We start from the raw sequence: 16,898 nt of genomic DNA on the forward strand, positions 1-16,898 counted from the left end.
GAGAACAAACAAAGGGTTGCTGGAGGGGTTGGGGAAGGCTGGATGGGCTAAATGGGTAAGGGGCATTAAGAAATCTACTCCTGAAATCATTGTTGCACTATATGCTAACTAATTTGGATGTAAATTAAAAAAAAAAAAATTAAAAAAAAATATATAAATGACCTTTAAAAATGCACTAGCATTATAGAGTTTAAATTTGGAATTCCTTGACCAAATTAAAATGAATTTTTATAAATTCATTAAGTGTTTGCTATAACATCAACCTCACGTACAACTTTGTACTAGGAAATATAGGAGATGCAAAAAAAAAAAAAAACAAAAACAAAAAACAAAACCCAAAAAAAAGGATCAGATGGGGCGCCTGGGTGGCTCAGTTGGTTGAGGGTCTGACTTTGGCTCAGATCATGATCTCATGGTTTGTGAGTTTGAGCCCTGCATCGGGCTCCATGGTGACAGCTCAGAGCCTGGAGCCTGCTTCCGATTCTGTGTCTCCCTCTCTCTGCTCCTCCCTGGCTTGCACCCTGACTCTCAAACATAAACAAACATTAAAAAAAATTGTTTTTAATGGATCAGAAATGGTCCTTGGATAGGGGAAAGTTATGTTATAAACAGGAAGGTAAATCAAGTCCTATTACATATAACCACAAGATGATGTCATAAAATGCAGTATGTTTCACTTTACATACTAGGTTACTAAAAAGCTGTGATTTTGAAGTGAAGTAAAATGATACAGGCTTAAAATTTTACAATATAAATTCAATATTTCTAAGAATTCCAGGTGAATCCTTTTTTGTAGTAGAAATAATCACCTATAAATACGTTAATCTAGTAAGTCCAGAGTGTTATTAAACCTTATAGTTCCCTTGATGGCTAGGCTGGTTCAGTCTCTGAAATGACTTTAGGTTAATCAAACCAGTTTTCACATTTTTCCTGTCTGATTATACCATTCTGCTCTCCAAGAGTGTGCCTCTTTAGGGATTTAAATTCTTTACCCACTGAAAAAATTAGACTATAAACGAATCTACATAATAGACAACTTATAGGAATTGTTTAATAAAGTACAGAGTCTTTCAAAATAAGACTGTATCATATTAGTTAGCAGAATACTTACTTTCATTCCTTCTTCCCAACTAATCCACAGGTCACCTCGGGTCAGGAAGCAAGCAACTGCATGTCTGGCTAGATGGTGAATCCAACCCTCCTGACGAAGCTGTGTCATGATGGCATCAATCCATGGAAAGCCTGTCCGTCCTTCTGCCCATTTTGCTAAAGCCTCAGGATTCTTATCCCAAGGAATCTGAACACAGATGGGGTTTCCTTCCATTTTATCAAAGCGTGGATTATTTGTTGCTGCTGTATAGAAAAATTCACGCCATAACAGTTGCCCATAAAGGGAAAGGGGAGGAGAACTGTTCTTCTTTACCTAAGGTTAAAATGCAAATAAGTATTGTCAGCAATTTTTAAAAAAGTATTCTGAAAATCAAGCTTCAGTTTTAGATAGTACCTTTTTGTAGAGATCTGTTAGTTTGAAGTAAAACAGTCGACATGACAAACAACCAAATCGAAGATAAGGACTGAGTCCAGTAGGGCTAGCAAGCAGTGAATTTGCATTCATTCGAGGTCTTTCAAAGTTTGCCACCCACGCCTGAAAATACACAGAGAGAATCATGCTAACTAATTGCCTTTTCCATTTTAAAGAGTATTTAAAACTGATATATATTTCTTTAAAGTTACATAGTTCTGGGGCGTCTGGGTGGCTCGGTTGAGTGTCCAACTCTTGATTTCTGCTCAGGTCATGATCTCATGGTCATGAGATCAAACCCCGCTTCAGGCACTGTGCTGGGCATGGAGCCTGCTTAAGATTCTCTCTCTCCTTCTCCCTCTGCCCCTCCCCTGCTCACACTCTCTAACCTCTCTCAAAAACAAAAACAAAAAAAAGTTACATACTTCTTGGAGAATAATATCTTATTATCCCAGCCACAATCATGTTTTAATAAAAAACACAGCAGAATACAATTAAGCATTCTTTTGTTTTAGCCATCCTGGTGTAGCACATACTCATATGAAATAAATTACCTTCAAATTCCTAACACGAAGCTGAGAGCACTTTCAACCTGTCTCCTTGACACTGAGGTAAAGGTGAAATAGAAGAACTTTATCTTAGCTTCAAAGTTATGGTCATCAGATACCAGCTTACACAGAAAGAAGAGGTAGTATTGGTAGTAGCTAAAGAGGAAATAATCAGCAGAGGAGGAAAAAAAATATCTAAATGAAGAGATGGTTGTTAATTTTCAAACAATTAGGTCTGTGCTGTTTTAACTATTTCTCTCAATTCCTCTTGTTCAACAGTCTACTTTTTGGTTTTAAAAAAGAGTGAAATTATTCTTTAGATGCCAGTTTGGAAATACAAGCATGATCTATGTTATCATACTTTTCTTTCCAAATGCCGTTCCAAACGTGTAAGTGCTTCAGTTTCTCCGCCTGGCCATACTGCAGAGGGTAAGCCATCTGTATCAAAACCTAAAAAAAAAACAAAAAGAAGAAAAAAGAAAAAATATTCTTCTGGAACTAAAATAATTTTTATTGAACCGCAACAGGTAGGAAAAAAATACTTTGCAGAATAATTTATGACAGTAGCATAAAAATGAACTGACGGCCCTGGGTAACTCCTCATATATAAGGATACATCATGGTCTCTATTCTTTAGGATGAACATCTTAAGGTGATCACAGATAGATCACATTTATAGAACACATAAATAATGTACAGATTTATCACTTCTTAGTTTAAGAGCTTCTTTTAGATTTTTTTCTCCTTTCCCTCTAAATGCAAAATACTTTACATGTCAAATTAGAAGTGAGATTTTCTGAGTGATTTATTAACTCTTAAGCTCTGCATTTATTACCATTTACACCTACCAAGTTCTTCCAATGAAGGGACTCCATATTTCTCATCATGGTCATCAGACAGAGGAGTTGTGCACTTTTCTATTAGTTCTGAAGTAATTGTCTCTACGGGTATCTCTAGTGGTTCCATTTTGCTGATGAGAGTCTGGAATCTTTTATAAGTAAGAGGTGGTTGTCCACCATTGAGTTCAATGATCCTAATAACAAAGTAAAATAAAAATATAATTTGACTGGTAAGTTCTGAAAAGGCTTAAAATCAGAAAATAAAATTAATTACTTAAGACTTCTAGGCAGATGTAAGCTTCTTATACAACCATGAAAATTACTAAAGTAGTTATTGAATCTAAAAACCATTCTCGCAATTTTTTAAACATCTGCTACTTGTCAAAAATATACAGTATGCAAATACCAAAACCTTTAAGACAAAGGGTATCATTAAACATCTATGAGTGAAAAAAACAAGCAGCTAAATTAGCCTAAAGGCAATAACATAAAAATAATACATATGAAAAGGTAAAAACATTAAAACTCAGCTCAAAGAATCTCTTAATCGTCAGTAAAAACTAGACCGGACCAATACAATATCAAGGAGCAATAAGCAAGTCTCATTAATTAGGATTCTATATTACTGTAGTGACAATCACTTGCTATTTTCTATTGTGCTTATCATGCATTTGTTTAAAATGTCAGCATATGTATCTTATGTACATTTTACATTCACTTTTGATCACTGATTGCCTCAATCAAGTTATACTAAAAAGAAAAATTAGCTTTGACAATGGTAGCTTGGATCAGACACTATTTGGGAATAACCAATTATTTTCTTTTACGATGGCCATTTGCTTGACATTTAGCCCTAATAAAGAAAGACTGTAAAATCTAATTCCTTCATTTTATGGATCAAAAACTAGAACCTACTGAAAGAGTTAAATAAGTTAGTCAAGGTTGCATAACTAATAAATAGGAAATCAAGGTTTCCTTAATCCAAATATAGTACATTTTTACAAAGTTTTTAACTTAAATTCCAGTTAGTTAACATACTGTATTATATTAGGTTGAAGTGTATACTTTAGTGATTCAACACTTCCATACAACACCCAGTGTTCATCACAAGTATCCTCCTTAATCTCCATCACCTATTTAACCCATCCTCCCAGTCACCTCCCCCTCTGGTAACCATCAGTTTATTCTCTATAGTTGAGAGTCTGTTTCTTGTTTTGCCTCTCTTTTTTTCCTTATGCTCATTTGTCTTCTTAAATTCCATTTTTCCTTAATGGTGTATAAGAATGCAAAAAGATTTCTGCACACTGATTTTATAACCTGTGACTTTACTGAATTCATTTATCAGTTCTAGTAGTGTTTTGGTGGAGTCCTTAGGGATTTTTATGTACAGTATCATGGCATCTACAAATAGTCAAGAGTTTTACTTCTTCTTTACCAATTTGGATGCCTTTTGTTTCTTTATGTTGTCTAATTGCTGTGGCTAGGAATTCCAGTACTATGTTGAATAAAAATGGTGAGAGTGGATATCCTTGTCTTGTTCCTGACTTTAGGGGAAAAGCTCTCAGTTTTTCACAATTAAATATAATGTTGACTGTGAGTTTTTCATACAAGGCTTTATTATGTTGAGATACATTCTCTCTAGACCTACTTTGCAGAAGGTTTTTATCATGAGTGGATGTTGTACTTTGTAAAATGCTTTTTATGCATCTATTAAAATGATCATAATGGTTTTAATCCTTTCTCTTATTGGTGTGATGTATCATGTTGATTTTTTGCGAATACTGAGCCACCCCTGCATCTCTGGAATAAATTGCACTTGATCGTGATGTATGATTTTTTTAATGTATTGCTGAAATTGATTTGCTAATATTTTCTTGAGAATTTCTGCATCTATATTCATGAGAAATATTAGCCTAACGTAGTTCTTTTTTTTTTTTTTTTGGTCTTTATCTGGCTTTGGTATCAGGCTGAACTGGCCTCATGGAATGAATTTGGAAGTGAAATTAAGAAAATAATCTCATTTATAATTGCACCAAAAACAATAAGATATATATATATATATAAGAGATATATGACTTTTGGCTTAATATCAAATAAGACCCCTGTCTGAATCAAACTACAGTTTTTATACATTTGGAAAAGTAGAACAAAATTAACTAGTTTTTCATGTAACTTATAGAATTAGCTTTATTAACTAGATAAAATGAGTAAAGAACTAAAAAAGTAAAACAATTTAAAAGGTACATAAATTATGAGATTTCAAGTTCAGCACTTGTAAGGATGACAGTATGCCAAAAGTTACTACACTAATGAATCTTATAAACCTTCAAAATTCAAAGAATATAAATACTTTCTAAATTTAAACTTACCACAGAATTTTTTTTGGACAAAGCATCACCAAGAAATGATATTAAAAAAAAAATACACTTTGAGAAATAAGATATTATGCCACATTTTAGAGGACTACAGCTATGCAAAGTAATATTATATACAATTTGCATTTGAAATTAAAATCCAGACGAGGGATACATACATGAGAGGCACCTGGATGGCTCAGTTAGATAAGCATCTGACTCTTGGTTTCAGCTCTGGTCATGCATGGTTCATGGGATCAGCCCCCCCCGGGATTCCTTCTCTCTCTCTTTGCCCCTCCCCTGCTTGCACACTTGTGTAAATGTTCTTTCTAACTCTCTCACAATAAATAAATAAACATTAAAAAAAGATATAAATGCATGAAATAAAATAATTTAAGACAATCATACTGAACATATCAAAGTGTAGTATAGCTTTATATCATATAAACTATGAGATTAATATTACTAAGAGCCCTGAAAGGCAAGACCACAGGTTGAGTTAGAACAGTCAAGGAAAATTATGTGATACTCATAATAGTTTTGACAGTGAAATTCTGAGTATTTTTGTCTTATGCACTAAATGTGCCTGTAATTTTGGCATCTCTCGAGTAAATAAAAAATCACAGCAGTTAAAAGGCTAAGGACTTAACATACATTCATTTAATTCTCCCACAATTCTATGTGTATGTTGTTATTTTCATTTCACAAACTTAAGTCCCACAGGTTAAAACTTAATGGTCCATGTGCTTAATACCACTGAACTGTATGCTTAAAAATGGTTGAGATAACAAATTTTATGTTATGTATATTCTACCAGAATAAAAGAAAAACTTACTTGTCCAGGTCATATAATGTATGTGAAATTCGTACAATAACTTCTACTCCAGCTTCAGTAGCCAGTTTCTTAATGGCTGCATCTCGTTCCTTTCCAAAGGGCTCAGAATCATACTCAATTGAAAGTTTAGTAATGTTCCATTCCTAAAGTAAGAAAAACGGACAAAAATGTACACAAATTTTAATAATTATTTTTTCTATTACAACAACACATTCTGGAAAAAGTGAAAAGCTCAAACTCTACATATGAAATTATTATACATAAATCAAACTTTGAATATGCAGGAAGAAACCACACAATTTATAAATTCAAAAATATGTTAAGAAATGTATAGTGATTAGATTTCAAGCATTGTACTAGGCATTAGACAATCTAACAATATGCTTAAAACCAGCTTCCTACACTAAATGTGTTTGTATAGCACTCTACTTTTCAAATAATTTACATTTGTTCCTCAAAATAATCCTCAGTTTACCTCTTTGGTTGGTATCTCCATTTGGCAGATAGGATTATCTGCCTAGGATTTAGGTATAGGATTTTATACCTAAAATTTAGGGACTTGCCCATGTTCACAAAGAGCCAGAATACCTGAATTTATGTCTGTTGATTCTAAGAATTGGTCTTTCATAAACCTTTGATAGTTAATATGGTATACACAATGCTTTGCTGAGGTACTCTTCTGTAATTTGTTATTTCTGATTACCAAAAAATGCTAACTGTGGAGATACAGAGATAGTAATAATAATACCAGATATTTAGTGAGTATCAGGTGCTATATTGATAAGTTATGTACACATCTCCTTATAGTGATTTTCAGTGTAGAGACTGTGACTTCAGGTAATTAACTGATTTCCCCAGCGGGTAGTAGCTTTTCTTTTTAATTCTAAAATCTACTCTGATATATCTTACAAAGAAAAAAAAATCAACAGCAATTCTACCGTTAGTTAACTAATTATATAGTAAACACACTAATTCTCTAAACCTGGACAGTTTAGACAAGGGCTGTTTCCAATGGTGTGATTAAAAAAAAAATTGCTACTATAAACCATGCAGTGTCTATCCTTATCTTTATGCGTTCATCTTAAACATTCTGGGGCATTTGTTCTATTTTTCCTAGAAATAGTCCCTTGAAAACCAATGAATGGATAAGGTAAGCACATTTAAAATTTTTATAGACACTCCAAATTTTCCACCAGATATAGTGTACCAATTTACACTCTCATCAGCAGTACACCAAAGTGCTTGCTCCCCATACACTTGCCAATAGCATGTGTTAAAGGTTTTTAAAAAAAAAAAAAAAACTAACACATACACATGGAATAAACAGAAAAATAATTTTTAAAATTTTATTTTCTTGAAAATCTTGAAGAATGCATATCGAGTGGTCAACAGCTTTTACCTTTGAAGAGTAGAATTTAGGAGTGCAAATAAAGTAATTATTTTTTATTTTACACACAGTTGCACTGTTCACATTTGTTAGTACAATCACGTACTGTTTTTGAAATTTAAAAATAAAATTAAAATGAGTAGGAAAGCATTATATTTCTTTGTTTTATGGACAAGAAGTATAAAGTAGCATTTAAAAAACCCAGGATCTAAGGGCGCCTGGGTGGCTCAGTCAGTTAAGCTTCTGACTTCAGCTTGGTCACAATCTCATGGTTGGTGAGTTTGAGCCCTGCATTAGGCTCTCTTCTGTCAGCACAGAGCCTGATTTTGGATCCTCTGTCCCCCTCTCTCTCTGTCCTTCCCTCACGCATGCACACACACATCCACTCTCTCAAAAATAAAATAAATGTTAAAAAAAAAACCACACATAGGCTCTAAACTCAGACCTCCTGAGTTAAAAGACTGGCTCAACTATTTGCACAAATGGCTAAACTCCTCCTGCCTGCTTCCTCGTTTATAAAATAGGTAGATTGTAAGTAATGTGCTTAGAGTAGCTAGCATATAATAAAAACTATGTATTTGCTACAGTAAAAAAAACAAAAAAAAAAACACTGTTACTGTTTGCATGACATAATGCAAGTAAATTGTTAAGGACATAATATACAGTAAGTCCTCAATGAATGGCAGCTATTATTACTAGCCATTCGGATATTTCTTCTTTTGTGAGTTGCAGCTTATGTTTGCTTGGTTTTCTATGGCAATGAATTTTTCTCTTTGGACTTGTAAGAGCTCCTTATATTTTAATGATAGCAACCTTTCTCTGCCTTTTACGTTACAACTTTTTTTTCCTAAGTAGTAGTTAAAAATTCTATGATTTTTTAAATGTTTACTTATTGAGTGAGAGAGAGAACACGAGTAGGAGAGGGGCAGAGAGAGAGAGGGATACAGAGAAGCCCAAGCAGGCTCCATGCTGTCAGTGCTGAGCCTAACATGGGGCTCAATTCCACAAACCATGAGATCATGACCTGAGCCAAAATCAAGAGTCGGACACTTAACCGACTGAGCTATCCAGGCGCCCCTCTATGATTTTTTTATAAATAAGTTTTTAGTTTTTAGATAGATGATAGAGTTTAAGATGACTCAGTAACACTCCCTTCCCTTTTTCCTTGTAAAGGAAGGGAACATAAATCACAGTTAAAGATCAAAATATAGACCACATTACTAGTAAAGAAGAATTGGAGAAAACATACTAGGTTTATGGGCAGGTAAGCTTGAGAATATTTCATCCCTGAATAAAACAGATTTACCCACCCAATGATAAGCAACAGCTTCCCTGCAATGGGGGCTCCCCTATAAAATTTATGACTCAGGAGAAGAGAATAGGATATGTGTTCTTAGCAAGTGAAGAAAAGAAAAGGTACAATCTGAGCTATGCTCACTTAGGTCTTTTTACTAAACTCACCAATGAAATCTTTAACTTCTTCTCTGGGGATAAATTAGTGAGTATCTCTCCACAATAAATATGAAAAGATACAGAAGAGAAGGTTCCCCAAACATTAAATGTATTCACTCATACGTCAAATATTATAATTCTTAATACAGGCCAGATATAACACTAGGTCCCTCCTTCCTGGAGCTTACTGAGGAAGATTGATAATCTGGAGATAAATTTAAAAAGTACTAACTATTAGAAAAAAATATAATGCTATGATAGGAAATATGGGGAAGAGGGTAATAAGCTAGTAAGCTAATTATCTACTCTCTTTCCTTCCCAATTACACTGGTTAGCTTTCAGTAAGTGGTAGAAGTACATATCCTTGCTTTACTCCTTATCTTAGGCAGAAAGTACTCAATATATCACCATTAAGAATGACATTAGTTATGTTTTCTTATAGACAACCTTTATCAAATTAACACTTACAAATTTTCTATTCCTAGTTTAAAGGTATTTTTAATCACAAATCAATGTTGAATTCTGTCAAATGCTTTTTCTTCATCTATTGAGATAATCATAATATATTTTCCTTTATTCTATTACTAGGAAGAATTATTTTAATTGATTTTTATAATGTTGAACCAGCTTTGTATTCCTGGAATAAACCTCACTGGATCATGATGTAGTATTGTTTAAAAATATTGTTAATTTCAATTTGTTAATATATTATTAAGAATATCTGAGTCTGTTTCTGGGAGACACTTGGCTATCCCCCCCTTTTTTTTTCCTTAAAATCTCTTTATCAGGTTTTGATATTAGAGTATGGTATTAGAATTATGCTGGTCTCATAAAACAAATGTTTTGGGGAAGTGTTCCCAACATTTCCCCATATTTTCTGAGAAGTACTGTAAAATTGGTATGATTTCTTTCTCAAATACATGACAGAATTCACAATTAAAGCCATTCTGGGCCTGCAGTTTTATTTATGGAAAGGTTTTCCATTATAAATTCAAGTTCTTTAAGAGATAAAGGACTATTCACTTTTCCTTTTTTTTCTTTTTCTGAGAATTCTGTAACTTGTACTTTCAAGAAATTTTTCATCTTGGTTGTCTAATTTATTGGCATCATGTTTACATCCTTTATAATACTTTTGAAGTTTAGAGAATCTCTAGTGATAGCCCCCTTTTTTATTCCTGATAAAGAATGATAGAAATGCTATGATAGAAATTTTCTCCCTTTTTCACCCTGATCAATATTGCTAGAAGTTTATCAATTCAATCTTTTCAAGATCCAGTTTTTGGCTTTGTTGACTGAATCAATCAGGATTCAGTCGAGAAACAGACAACATCAGCAATCTGAACAGGGAACATTTAATATGAAGAATATTAGTAAGTAAAAGGTGGTCAACAATGACAAGGAGTGAAAGAGGAGTTAAAGCTACACTATCCAATATGGTAGATAGCCACTACCCACAGAAGTGGCTTCTGAGCACTTGAAATGCAGCTAACTGGAACAGAGATGTGCTGTAAACATAAAATATACACTGAATTTCAAAGACTTCATATGAAAAAAAGGTTAAAATAGCTTAAAATTTTAATACTCATTTTATATTAAAAGGATATTTTAGACATACTGGGTTAAATAAAATATATTATTAAAATTAACTCTGGGCACCTGAGTGGCTCAGTCAGTTGAGCATTTGACTCTTGGTTTTGGCTCAGGTCATGATCCCAGGATCATGGGACTGAGCCTTGCATCAGGCTCTGCACTGAGTATGGAGCCTGCTTAAAAGATTCTCTCCCCCTCTGCCCCCTCCCCTGCTCACGCTAAAAATTAAAATAATAATAATAAATAAAATTAACTTTATCTATTTCTTTTTACTTTTTTTAATGTGGCTATTAGAAAATTTAAAATTATGTATGTGGCTTCTGTTGGATAGTACTTGTCTAAGGTGTCCAAAATTAGCAATTGCACAACACAGCCACCACCACTAAATGGAGAGAAAATAAGTAAATAATGAATTAAGAACTCAGAAGAAAAGAACCGTCCACTGAGACTCCCACCTTAATGCATGGATCTTGCTGCCACAGTAACACAAAACCTTCCCTGTAGAGAATGAACTTGCTAAAGGGCAAGGCCAGACCTGGTTAATAGTAAGCTGGGTGGTTGAGAAACTTCCTACACAGGGGTCTGGGTGAAATGCAGCTGGTCTGTGGAAGTGGCCTATCAGGGGCAGGGAAATTTACCAGAGGGTGTGGGTAAGCTGGGGCTTGCTCAGGAGGGAGGCTGAGGTAAAGACTACTGGGCCTCCCATATGCTCAACTGCTAGCTAATGTGGCAGGAAAAACACACAAGACTACCAATAAGGAAAACCCTTTCTCTCCTACTATGACTTGGCAGAGAACCACCAACAGTATCTATTGAGGAATTCTAGTATCAAGCCAGCTGGCAAAGGAAAAATGTTTACAGCATCCAGCTTCACTATCACATAGCAGGACTTAGAAGGGTGAATTAGAGCTGACAGACAATAAATTAATTATCGCACATTTATTTTCTCTATTGTTTTTCTGTTACACTGATTTCCATTCCTCTGTTTACTATTTCCTTTCTTCTACTTACTATACTATAGGTTTAATTTGTTCTTTTTCTACTTTTTAAGGTGGAAGCTTAGTTCTTTGATTCCTTCTTTCCTAACGGAGTACTGAAAGCTACTAATTTTCCTCTAAGCACTGCTGTAGCTGAATCCCATAAATGTTTGGTTTTTTAATGACAAGTTGAATTTTAATATTTTAAAGAAATTATCCTAATATTAAGACTATTTTTAACTGAAGTGGTGAATCTCATGAATTTTTATATATTTTTACATTATCAGTTATAAATATTTATGATTTTTTTCTATTCATTTTAATTTAATTCTATTGAAGCCAAAGAATACATTGTATAGAATGTCAATCTTTTGAAATTTATTGGTACCCATTTTGTGGCTAAGCATATGGTCTCTCTTGGTGAATATTTCATATGTGCTAAAAAAGAATATATTTTCTATAGCTTTGGGGTATAGTGTTCTGCAAATATCAGTATACCAAATCAGATGATAGCATTATTCATATCATCTATATCTTTATTAATTTTTGTATATTCTATCAATAACTGAGAGTTTATCAGTTTGAGATTCATATGTTTTTATGCTGTTACCTGGTACATGTACACTTATAATAGTTATACCCTCTTGATGTAAGATTACTCTTAATTTTGCCTTGAATTCTACTTTCTTATGCTGTTTGCAAAGCACATCTTTTCCAGTTGTTTTTATTTCAAACTGTTTATTCATTAAAAATTTTTGAGTATAGTTGATACACAATGGTACATTAGTTTCAGATGTACAACACTGTGATTCAAATACTCTATAGACTATGCTATCCTCACCACAAATATGGCTACTATCTGTCACCATAAAACGCTATTACAATATCACGGACTATATTCATTATGCTGTGCCTTTTATTCCTGTGACTTATTTATTCCATAACTGGAAACCTCTATCTCCTGTTTCTTCATATTTTTAAAATGTCCCATCAGCATCTAGTTGGTTCTTGCTTTTTATTCTGTGCCTTTTAAATGGAGAGTTTAAACTATTTACACTGAATACAACTGGCATAGTTGAGCTTAAATTTATCTACCTGCTTTCATGTGAATGAGTCAAATATTTTTTGTATCCCATTTTAAATTCCTCTATTGAATTTTCTGAAGTAGCTGTTCATGTTATTTTAGATCATAATGTGCATTCTTACCACTGTCTACCTTCATATCATATATTACTATTGAATAATGTAAGAACTTATATATACTTATATTTATGTACCTCCCATCTTGTGTGATCCTGTTATAAATTTTATTTCTATATATGTTATAAGCCCCTTAATATTGGTATTACCTCCTATAATTTACTATTAGTTGTTTTTAACCTGTCAACAGTCTTTTAAAGAAAATAGGATATATAAATATACATAACTAAAAATAACAAAAAAGTTATTTTATATTTACCCATATATTTAGTGCTTTCTTCTTTTTTGCAGATCCTATCTTTCATTCAGAATGATTTCCTTTCACCTAGCAGAACTTCTTTTAGTATTTCTTACAGTATAGATCTTTTGGATATGAATTATTCTATTTTTGACTGTCTGAAAATGCCTTCATTTTACTTTCTTTTTAAATTTAAATTTATCTGTTTATCTTCTTTCTTTCTTCCTATCTATCTATCTATCTATCTACCTACCTATCTATCGCCTACAGCACCTGGTATTCCCAGGTGGTCTCCCATCCAAGTACTAACCAGGCCCAACCCTGCTTGGCTTCTGGGTTCAGATGAGATTGGGTGTATTCAGGGTGGTATGGCCATAGACTACCTTCTTTTTTTAAATGAATATTTTTGCTACGTTAACAAAGTTGTTTGTAGTTCTTTAAAGATGTCATTCGATTGCCTTCTGGACTCAACTGTTTCTAATAAAAAGCCACCAACATTCTTATTGTGGTTCCTTGAATATGTCTTTTCTCTTCTGGTTGCTTATAAAATTTCTATCTTTGGCTTTTAGTTAATTGACCATGAGGTGGCAAGATGTAGTTTTCTTTATATTTATGCTCTTTAGGGTTTTTTGAGTTCTTGACACTGTGGGTTGATATCTTTCATCAATTTTAGAAAATGGTCAACCATTATCTCTTCAAACATTTTTTTTTCTTGCCCCAAACCTCTTTCCCCTTATTTTCTAGGTCTGCAGTTATACATATGTCAGGCCATTTACTATTGTTTCACAGACTGTTCTCTTTTTAAAGACTTCCTTCTCTTTGTGCTTCAGTTGAGATAATTTCAATTGCCCATCTTCTTTTTTTATTTTTATTTTTTTAATATTAAATATACTTTCTTGTCAAATTGGTTTCCACACAACAACCCAGTGTTCATCCTGACAGGTGCCCTCCTCAATGCCCACCACTCACTTTCCCCTCTCCCCCACCCCCCATCAACCCTCAGTTTGTTCTCAGTATTGAAGAGTCTCTTATGGTTTGCCTCCCTCCCTCTCTGTAACTTTTTTTTCCCCTTCCCCTCCCCCATGGTCTTCTGTTAAGTTTCTCAGGATCCACATAAGAGTGGAAACATATAGTATCTGTCTTTCTCTGCCTGACTTATTTCACTTAGCACAATACCCTCCAGTTCCATCCATGTTGCTACAAATGGCCAGATTTCATTCTTTCTCATTGCCAAGTAGTATTCCATTGTATATATAAACCACATCTTCTTTATTCGTTTGTCAGTTTATGGACATTTAGACTCTTTACATAATTTGGCTATTATTGAAAGTGCTGTTATAAACATTGGCTATTAAAGCATAAGAGACTGTTAAAAACTGAGAACAAATTGAGGGTTGATGGGGGGTGGGAGGGAGGGCAGGGTGGGTGATGGGTATTGAGGAGGGCACCTTTTGGGATGAGCACTGGGTGTTGTATGGAAACCAATTTGACAGTAAATTTCATATATTAAAAAATAAAAAAAAAACAAAAAAACAAAAAAACAAAAAAAAAAACAAAAAACATTGGCTATTACTGAAAGTGCTGTTATAAACATTGGGGTACAAGGGCCCCTATGCATCAGCACTCCTGTATCGCTTGGGTAAATTTCTAGCAGTGCTATTGCTGGGTCATAGGGTAGATCTAGTTTTAATTTTTTGAGGAACCTCCACACTGTTTTCCAGAGTGGCTGCACCAGTTTGCATTCCCACCAACAGTGCAAGAGGGTTCCCGTTTCTCCACATCCTCTCCAGCATCTATAGTCTCCCAATTTGTTCATTTTAGCCACTCTGACCAGCGTGAGGTGGTATCTCAGTGTGGTTTTGATTTGAATTTCCTTGATGAGGAGTGACGCTGAGCATCTTTTCATATGTCTGTTGGCCATCTGGATGTCTTCTTTAGAAAAGTGTCTATTCATGTCTTCTGCCCATTTCTTCACTGGATTATTTGTTTTTCGGGTGTGGAATCTGGTGAGTTCTTTATAGATTTTGGATCCTAGCCCTTTGTCCGATATGTCATTTGCAAATATCTTTTCCCTTTCCGTCGGTTGCCTTTTAGTTTTGTGGATTGTTTCCTTTGCAGTGCAGAACCTTTTTATCTTGATGAGGTCCCAACAGTTCATTTTTGCTTTTAATTCCCTTGCCTTTGGAGATGTGTCAAGTAAGAAATTGCTGCAGCTGAGGTCAAAGAGGTTTTTTTCCTGCTCTCTCCTCTAGGGTTTTAATGGTTTCCTGCCTCACATTCAGGTCCTTCATCCATTTTGGGTTTATTTTTGTGTCCATTGCCCATCTTCAAGTTCACTGATCCTTTGTTCTGCTTTGTCCAATCTGTATTAAGCCCACTGAATGAATTCTTCATTTCCTTCTTTTTAATAGTTTCTACTTTTATACTGAAATTATCACCTAATCACATTTTTCACCTTCGACTAGATTCTTCAAATCTATAGCATAATTATTGCAAAGTCCTTAATTCTAATCCCAACATTTGCATCAACTGTGGGGCTATTTCTGCTTTTTCTTTTTTTTTCATTTTACGTGATTGCAAGTCACATTTTCCTGCTCCATCATATGTCTCATAAGTTGATTGTATGACAATGGTATAAAGAATAGAGATGGAATAAATAATATTTATCTCTAGAAAATTGCATAGTCTTGGCTCTGACTGCTAGAAGTTGAATTACTATCATCTGTAATTGAGGTGGGTCTTGGCTTTGTTGCTACTTTAGTTAAATTCCTTCCATTCACCACTGGGTTCAAATATTTTAAGGGTAGGAGCCAAACTTCTTCAACAGGGCTTGGAATTTGAGTATGGAAAAGATTCTAGATGTCTCTCTCTGCTTGACAACCCAGTCAATAGCTTTACAAACTGTACACTTCTCTCTACCTTGTTGTCTACCCATCAGTCTTATGGTTGCTGCAGAGTTCTCTTTGCTTTTCAGCTGTGCTCCCTAATTTTCTATTCCTCTGGAGACATCTTTCTAGCCTGCTGTCTTGTCCCCAGCTTCAGTGGACTGCTACTTTGCACTAAGTGAATGCCCAGTAGCACTTCAAGAGGAATCTCTCTCAGCTCTTCTGCTTTGCTTTAGCCTTTGGTATATTGCCACTGGTATTCCACAAAAGCACTGTAGAGAGTGAGTGTGAACTTGCTCTGTAATTTGGGTTTCTTGGGATTCTAACCTGCCATGTCAGTCCATATATGACCACAAAAGCTAGGTAAAATTTCTACTGATTTCTTTTTACTCTCAACTACAGTGGATTCCCTTTTCTTTCTGCTGTGCCACCAGGAATATAGCCATGAGTCTCTTCTTTCCTACGAAAGGCTCATTGCTTTATGGAAGTTAGTTTATTTAGGTTTCTTTGTGTCCTCAACTCTCTAGTAGGTTAAAAAAAAAACACCCATGATTTTGTGACATATTCACTTTCTTCTCATTGTTAAGATGAGACAGTAGATTAAGCAACATCTTTATGGATATGTCTCCTCAGGCAAGGGAAACAAAAGCAAATTAAAGTATAAGGAGTACACCAAAATAAAAAGCTTTTGCACAGCGAAGGAAACCAACAAAACAAAAAGGCAACCTATCGAATGAAAGAAGATACTTGCAAATGATATATCAATTTGATAAGGGGTTAGTATCCAAAATATGTAAAGAATTTATACAACTCAATACCAAAAACGCCCCTAAAATCTGATTAAATAAAAACTTAATTTTTATTAATTCAGGTTAATTTATTATAATTTAATGATAATAAATAAAATTACAATAAATTTAATTTTTACATTCATTTGTAATTACATGTAATTAAATAAAGTTGATTTATTATAAATTATAGTAATTTAATTAAATAATTCAGGTCAGGGGACCTAAACAGACATTTTTTTCAAAGAAGACATATAGATGGCCAACATACAAAACAAGATGC

At 34.0% G+C, this 16,898-nt stretch overlaps 1 protein-coding gene and 1 non-coding gene across 5 annotated transcripts in view; both read right to left on the reverse strand.

Moving 5' to 3' along the window:
• Window positions 1–16,898, reverse strand: part of CRY1 (cryptochrome circadian regulator 1) — a 104,087-nt gene that overhangs the window by 19,469 nt on the left and 67,720 nt on the right. For all 4 annotated transcript variants that reach the window (XM_042947618.1, XM_042947617.1, XM_042947616.1 and 1 more), the window contains exons 3-7: window positions 6,099–6,241; window positions 2,919–3,103; window positions 2,432–2,520; window positions 1,505–1,645; window positions 1,112–1,423 (exon numbers count right to left, since the gene is read on the reverse strand). In XM_042947618.1, the coding sequence (XP_042803552.1) occupies window positions 1,112–1,423; window positions 1,505–1,645; window positions 2,432–2,520; window positions 2,919–3,103; window positions 6,099–6,241 (870 nt within the window). The remainder of the gene's footprint in view (window positions 1–1,111; window positions 1,424–1,504; window positions 1,646–2,431; window positions 2,521–2,918; window positions 3,104–6,098; window positions 6,242–16,898) is intronic.
• On the reverse strand, window positions 13,204–13,322 carry LOC122225647. Its single transcript, XR_006205272.1, has one exon. It is a non-coding gene; the product is annotated as a 5S ribosomal RNA (ribosomal RNA).

Source organism: Panthera leo, chromosome B4 (assembly GCF_018350215.1).
Source record: "Panthera leo isolate Ple1 chromosome B4, P.leo_Ple1_pat1.1, whole genome shotgun sequence".
Taxonomy (NCBI): domain Eukaryota; kingdom Metazoa; phylum Chordata; class Mammalia; order Carnivora; family Felidae; genus Panthera; species Panthera leo.